The 7,583-nt window shown below is 29.1% G+C and overlaps 1 protein-coding gene across 3 annotated transcripts; it reads right to left on the minus strand.

Annotated features, from left to right (window-relative positions):
- Positions 1-680: 680 nt before the first annotated feature.
- Positions 681-6,627, minus strand: LOC148312644 (serine hydrolase BPHL). Of its 3 annotated transcripts, none has more exons than XM_088276144.1 (5): positions 6,240-6,447; positions 3,384-3,641; positions 2,427-2,580; positions 2,086-2,341; positions 681-1,071 (listed from the first exon to the last, which is right to left on the minus strand). In XM_088276144.1, exons 1-5 carry the CDS (start codon positions 6,351-6,353, stop codon positions 975-977), a joined length of 879 nt encoding a protein of 292 aa, XP_088132270.1. In that variant the 5' UTR covers positions 6,354-6,447; the 3' UTR covers positions 681-974. The 3 variants fall into 3 exon arrangements, with proteins under 3 accessions (XP_088132270.1, XP_088132277.1, XP_088132262.1); XM_088276151.1 differs by lacking the exon at positions 6,240-6,447 and adding an exon at positions 6,484-6,627 and having other exon boundaries at positions 682-1,071; XM_088276136.1 differs by lacking the exon at positions 6,240-6,447 and adding an exon at positions 4,933-5,110 and having other exon boundaries at positions 682-1,071.
- Positions 6,628-7,583: the final 956 nt, after the last annotated feature.

Raw genomic sequence — 7,583 nt, forward strand, 5'->3', positions numbered from 1 at the left:
AAAATATTATGTATACGAAATATTAATGCCAACGTACTAAAATAAAAATTTATATTTTTCTATGAAATGTTTCCCAGCAATCAGCTACAGTCTGTCGAGTTATTTTACCTCTAGTTTTTTATTATGATTTTTTTATAATTATTTATACTGCCAAATAAATAATTTAAAAAAATGTAAACTCTATTTTATTTTTCTTAAACTAGATGTAAAATAACTGCGAACAGACTGTAGTAGTTACCTCGAGAGTAAAAAGGTTTAAAAAATGTTAGTAATGTTCGTATATAATTGAGATTTTGGTTACTTGTTTCGAAATGTACTCGTCTCTTCTTCAGGATATACACTACAGTAGCATGCAAAATTATGTTAAAGGATTATTTTTTTCGTTCTAGTAAAAAATTCTAGGAATAATCAAAGAAATTTTCTGTCAACAAGAAAATGATGTACTAAAAAACGGCATTTCATAAAAATAGAACTTGCACTAAGAAAAAATGACGATGATTTAAATATTAATGTGATTACACATATAATTAAAAAAGATCATATGGTAAATATTTCTTCTAAATAATATAAATGATAGAGAATAAATGGTTGTATCTGCAACCAAATTAAAAATCTATGAATCGGTTAAAGTGAAATTGGGAAAGGTACATTAGTAAAAAAATTAGTAAAAATAAATAGTTAAAAAAATATATTTTCTTAGTTTATTTCATTTACAAAAATAGTAATATTTTATAATTATGAATTATTATGTACAGATAATTTTTTTTATTATTAGAATTTATATATCATGTAAACATATTTAAGTCGCTATCCTAAGGCACCCATTCAATATGAAAATATATGAATACATTGATATATTATTATAGTACTAATTAATGATTTGTGTATAGTAATAATAATCTGGATAATTTATACAGCACCATTTTTGTAAAATACCACCTCGAGGGTGTGTAAAGTATACAATATTATTAAAATCATTTGTCTTCAGCAATAAATTTAGTAACTCTCGTGTTAAAGTCTTCTGCATATTTTAAGTGTATATTATGTCCTCCATCTGGATAAATATGGTAACTGTAAAAAAATAACAAGCCTAAATTGTAATAGTTGTATACTTTTAAAATAATTTTGCCATTTCAAATATAAATTATAATATAAACAGGTCATTTTCCACCATTTTTGTCTGTATGATTGTACACTTTATCCATGAAACAAATTATTTAGAAATGTGTATACATAAATTGTGTTTGTTATGACTTGCTATTCACTACTGTAAATATTTTGTTTTATTCATGCTTCTCATAACCATATTAGGGGCACTTATCTTCCAGTCACATAGATTTTCCCTTTTAATTAGGAGAAAATTTATACAAAATTATTATTAATATTACAGCACAGTCATTTAGTACGTTATTATTGATGATACATACTTTACAAAAGCTTTATTACAATTCTGAAAATTTGAATGTGCTTATATTTATCTGTCTAATGGTTAGACTAAAGTTCTCTGAACACATAATTGATGTGAAATTTTTCAGATCAGCCAGTCATGGATTTCTAGGTCAATACACTAATTCACAACCTGCTCCTTAATATAATTTCCTGCTGCATTAATATATCATACTAAACAAATTTTAATTAATTTATATTTTGAGTGTTATAGTTAGTAGTTACTAAAATGACCAACGCAGTGCTGATATCTTATTGATTTCTAGATTAGGGTTTTATCCATGTTGGTAAGGGTTCTTATTCTTTGAACCCTATCTGCAAGGTCCTGCGCTCCAGATCTTGGAGGAAGGGGATTTTATTGCATAGGATACAAGTGACGAAAGTGAAGGACATTTCTGCTATGGGGCTAAGTATTTCATACATTTAGTGTTTCAGGGAATATTTGATGAAAAACTTTACTTTAATAAAATTTAAAAAACAAATTACACCCCCATTTTTGGACAGTAAAATTGAAATTTTCCAAAAAAAAAAACAAATAATCAAAAAATTCTAATCACAGGTGTAAAACACTAGTAACAATAATTTTAAAAAAAATGTACAATATAAATATTTTGACAATATATTAAACTATTAACTTACGATGATTTTCCAATATTGGTGTGCAAAACAGAGACATGTTGTGGATTTACCAATTTGTCTTTTGCACCGTATAAAATAAGTGTAGGACATTTCATTTCTACCAACTTTGTCATGCAAAGATCTCCTTTCTTTTCTTGGTAAATGTTTTTCATTGCATCACACCATTTACCCAAAGTTTCCTCAAAGTATTTTTCACCATAGAGAGCAATCATAGGATCTTTCATCCTGTTGGACCAAAGTTTTATGTCCCGTATTCCTGTTTGAGAGAGAAAAAAAACTTATTGAATAATAAGGTACTCAAAAATTACACGGTTAAAGGTGCTGTATTAATAGAAAGGTACCTTCATACCCTGCCAACTCAGTTCTTAAAATGAACGAATTGGCTCCCCAGATAACTGCTTTTTTAACATACTCAGGATATTTCGCTGCCAAAATAATAGAACTTATTCCACCATCACTCCATCCGAGCAGAGAAAATTTCTGAATATCAAGCGTCTAGAAAAATATAAATAGATATTGTTCTATTGCAGTAATATATTAAAAACGAAAATAAGTAGTACTTAAAACAATTTAAACATGAACTCAATTAAGAATTTGAGAAATATGTTATTAATTGAAAATGACAAATTTGTGCAGTGTTCATATAGAGTTTGCAATAGATACTTTTCTATGGAATGGTTCATATTGGTTTTGTTAAAATAAAAATATAAAGAATTCATCAAACACAATTTTGCGTGTTATTTTATTTTTTTATGATTTGTTTTACAAACAACAGTATTCATTCAAGATGAGGTGTTGGAGAAGGATGCTTTGGTTATCCTGATCCAAATGCCGCACAAATCTATAGATACTGGAAGAGCTGAACATCAAGAAGACTCTTTGCTATCTGCCTAAGACTTATCCTATAATTCTTTGGACACATAGTCTTTTAAGATATTAATAGTACTAAATGGTATCGAATAGTAAATTATGATTGGCAATATTCTAAGTAAAATAAAATAAAAGAGGTGAAGTGACAAAGATGGCTTATGGGTAGCAACAGGCAGATAAGAGTAGAGAAGAATGACGATCGAGTGAGATTTGGTTCAGGAGGATTAAGACCCTGAGCCATAAGGATGATAATGATGAAGATGAAGAAGTTTAAGAGTGCAATATAGATATACTCAAAGGATATCATATTGTGAAACAGCTGTACCAATTAAATAGGAGAATATTAATAATCAAATAAAAAATATTTAAAACTAATATTTGTGTTTCAGTTTTATTTTTGAATAAAACATAAATTCATTAATACTTACTCTCATCAACATTAGTGCAGTGTCAGCATCTTTCTCATAGAAATTGATTGGAAAATCTCTGTACGGAGGTATACTCTTTCCATATCCTGGGGGATCCCAGGCTATCAGGGTAAAAAGACTTTTATCAAGTCCTTTAATTTGTGGTTCAAAGTCAGTCCATATTGACCCCAACGCCCCCGGCATAAGAAGAAGTTTATTCGGACCATTTCCAGTTTTTAAATAATTGATATCATGTTTTCCAACTTTGACTTTTCTTTCCTGAAATAATATGTTTGTTTATTTATTAAAACTTCATGTACAGAAAAGATTTATGTATATTGGCGGGCTTATTGTATATTGGCTTTGTCCGCCTCCGTAGTATAATGGTCAGCACACTCGGCTACCGTTCTGGAGGTCCCGGGTTCGATTCCCAGTGGGGGGTCTAATAAATACAAGTGATTTTTTCACTTTGATATTTATTCAATATTACCCTGGACTGGTACCTGAAGCGGAGGGCTGATCACCTCTCCTTCGTGTGTTAACGATCAAGATAACGCTGTGTTTATATGATGCAGTACCCTATGCACCATTGGGGTGCGGATAAGGGTTCGAATATTGGTAAAAAGCATTATCTTTCAACCAACCAAAAACAGACTAGTGATATTGGTCAAAACGTTTGATACCTTATATAGCTGTTTGCAACCAGAGGGTAGATAGTGTTTGAACATTGAAAAAAAACATAAATTACAAATAACCACTGTATTAACTAACCAACTACTTTATATTTTATTAAATATTTATGAAAATTACAAATTGATGATAATAAGGAAGGCAAAGGAAAAAGGTAATTTAGGGAAGGAGGGAGAGGGAAAAGCTAAGGGATAAGGCTTGATGGACAGTTAGAATATATGTAAGTGTATAACATAATGTAAAGTCCTATAAATAAAAGATTAATATTTTTGATAACAATAACGGTAGTTCATTATAAATATGGGACTTAAAAAATGGGAAATATTTTAATTCTAAGCATAGTTTAATCTCCATATTATGAAGTCGGTAAATCATACTAAAATAGTTTGAGATAATAAATGTACTGTAATATATTGTAGTTTTATTGTTAATTTAAATCACATACATTTGTGTCATGTTAAGAAATCCTATTTATTTTTCGATATGTTTAGTAAAATAATTTTATAAACTTTACACGACTTTGAATTGATACATGTACTAAGGTGGAAATTTAAGATTATTATAATCTTTTGTTTTCTCAATAATGAAGAAACAGTAATGTAATAATAATAAATATGATCTTTTAATTCTTTTATCTCCATTAATAATGCTAGTAATAATTTACAACCCTTTTAATCTTACTTCCAGTGTAATTTAAATTTTTACTTTTATCAAATAATATATTGTTATTAAATCCAGCGTCAAGACCTTTAAGTACAATTGGATAAAATATGAAATAATACCTGATTCGTAATACACATTGTAATAATTAATGAAAGAATATTTTTAAAGTTTTAAACTTTAAGAATATTTTGCATAAAAAGTTTTAAACTTTTCAAACCTGATATTCGTCATTGACAACGGAGGAAAAATTTCGCAACATTAACTTTTTAGCATCGTTCTGATAACATTTTTTCATATTGTTCCACAACATAAAACTTCTAAATAACTTCATTTTATTTTGAGACAGCAACCTTCAACTTCAATAAAAAGTTTTCCCCAAGTTTTTCCTTTGACGTTTAAATTTGACAGATTGATAAGGTAGGATAAGTAGAGCAGTGCCTTCTAGATAATAGGTACCTAATGCCAAGAGTAAAGTAGGTATCTACCTAGATTTATCAACACCTAAGGTTGGTTTTTATTTCTACCTACTTGAGCAAGGGTTTTTTGTCTAGAATTTTCATTCATGAATTACATTAAATTATAATAACTGTAATAATAAAGAGTAAACTTGCCCACAAGAAGAAAAAGGCTACAAAACTTTAAAAAGTTGAAGTCTATGTAGGACCACGATAAAAGATGTTGCATGAGCCGTAGCTAGTTTACGTTCTAATGATTTCAGGGTCATTTAGGCGTTAGGTAATTATAAAAAAAACTACCTACCTACATAGTACGGCTTTTTTTTATTAAATTTGGTACCCAGCAAAAATTATTAAATTCTAAACGTAAAAGAAATATTGTAAGAAATAAAGTAAGAAACCACGTTGATGTAGAAAAGGATTGAATAGAAAAAATAATAATGGATACGCTTGCACAGTCACTGAAGTGAAGATTTTAATATTGAACGAGTTGAATCTTGATAAATTAATTGATGATAATGTCATACGATGCGCAACTCATCACTAGATACTAATAAGGGAAGAGAGATAGGGAGTGATATAATAATAAAAAAAAGATACTTTATGTAGCGCCATTTTCGTAAAACACTACCTCAAAGGCGCTTCATATCATATAGATAAATATTATATTTTTAACATTTGCATTGGTTTTATTTTCATCGCCAAATTATTGTTGATAAACGTTCATCGATCCACGAAAGTAAAATATGTACTTAGTTTTGTATTTAGTTATGACAATAGTAAAAAACATTTATATTAAAATTACATATGTTGTTATTATGAGAGTTGGTGCATGAAGGAAAGATAATCAGCCCTTTACATATGTACGTCATATTGCAGGTGAGCAGAATGGTAAACGTTATACAAGTAGATAAAATGATCACTCAAGTCAGCCGATGCAAGTCGTTAGCCATTCAATTTATATCTCGTACTCGTAGTCACCTGTCTTAAACATCATGGTAACCCTAGAGCTATTGTTGTAGGTTATACTCAAAGATTATATACTAGTAGTTATACTGCATCTACATACCTGCAAATTGGCATTGCTATTATAAGAAGACGAAATTTCTCTAATTATGAAAATTCGGGTAGTATTTACATTACAGCTCACTGCTCTGCTAAACACACTTTTGAACACATTCATTATATTCGGTTCAAAGTCACGACTAAAATATTGTATCTCTAAATATAATATTTACATTATATAGGTACGGAATATGGATAAGAGTGTTACGCGCGCTGTGGACAACAAGATAAGATATTTTCCCACTTACTATGTATTAGCTACTAACTGACGTATGACTCTCTAATCTTCCAATCATTAAACAATGGTTAGTATATTTTACCATATAAATGTTAAATAAACGGTGCTTCAAGGGCATACTGCAAACAATTACAGAGATACACCTTATACACTAAACATAGTAAAAAATATAAAACTACTTTTAATTTTATTTTTAAAAAAATCTAAGGACTATAGACACTCCCAGACTATTATTACCACGCGACCACTCTTTTTCACCGGCAAAAACAAAGCATGCTGGTGGGGAAATACTTCACTTCTTCTTACGTTTATTTATGTCTGTTTTTTCTTTCTAATGAATCCATAAAATAATTCATGTATTATTCGTAGATTTTGATATGTTCTCCTGACCCGGCCGTTTTCAAGTATTTGACATACCTGATTGTGCCAAATTTTCCTCGGTCTTCTTCTGCTTCCTTTTTCAACAACATTTATTTGTTTAACCGTTCTTTCCTCACTCAAACGTTCCATATGTCCAAACCATCTCAACACACCTTTCTTAATTTTATCGATAATACATATCTCAGCCTTGCTTTCTTTCCTTATTTCATCATTCGAACATCTATATTTTTTAATCTTTCAAATCGATATGCCGCTTGATTATTCTCTCCTTTTCATTTTAATTTTTTTTATTATGAATCTGTATTTATCGTTATAAGATTTTTTACATAATGTACTTTAGAACATAAAAAAGTGATTATCTGGTTTTGTTAATTGTATACTACCATTTTTATAAGATTATAAAATGGAATATTACCCAAAATCATCGAGTTCTCCTCCTGAAACACAATTGATGTTCATTAGGAGAAAACAAGGAAGAAAGGAAAGTACCACTCTATTTTTAGAATTATAATTATTTTTTTACACATGTGAGCTCTCATTATTACTTCCCCATTATTAAATATTATTTTCCGACGATTTTTCACGTTCATGTCACTCACGGCATTTAAAGAAAAAACTAAAACTCCAATAACGGAATATATAAGAAAAAAAAAACTACATATAAAGGAATTAAACTTTTTTTATGGAAAAGTCAGTGTGAAATTGGTAAGATTGTAAAGTGTTTAGTGA

Source organism: Brachycentrus maculatus, unplaced genomic scaffold (assembly GCF_059751285.1).
Source record: "Brachycentrus maculatus isolate JH-2025_06_01 unplaced genomic scaffold, ASM5975128v1 h1tg000037l, whole genome shotgun sequence".
Lineage (NCBI taxonomy): Eukaryota > Metazoa > Arthropoda > Insecta > Trichoptera > Brachycentridae > Brachycentrus > Brachycentrus maculatus.

Excerpts from the sequence above, each read along its gene's own strand:
- LOC148312644 (XM_088276144.1), bottom strand. The coding sequence starts at position 6,353 with ATGAATGTGTTCAAAAGTGTGTTTAGCAGAGCAGTGAGCTGTAATGTA. Across the intron at positions 2,581-3,383 it reads CTGCACTAATGTTGATGAGA|ACGCTTGATATTCAGAAATT; the intron begins GTAAGTATTAAT and ends ATATTTTTCTAG. Across the intron at positions 2,342-2,426 it reads TGAGTTGGCAGGGTATGAAG|GAATACGGGACATAAAACTT; the intron begins GTACCTTTCTAT and ends TCTCTCAAACAG.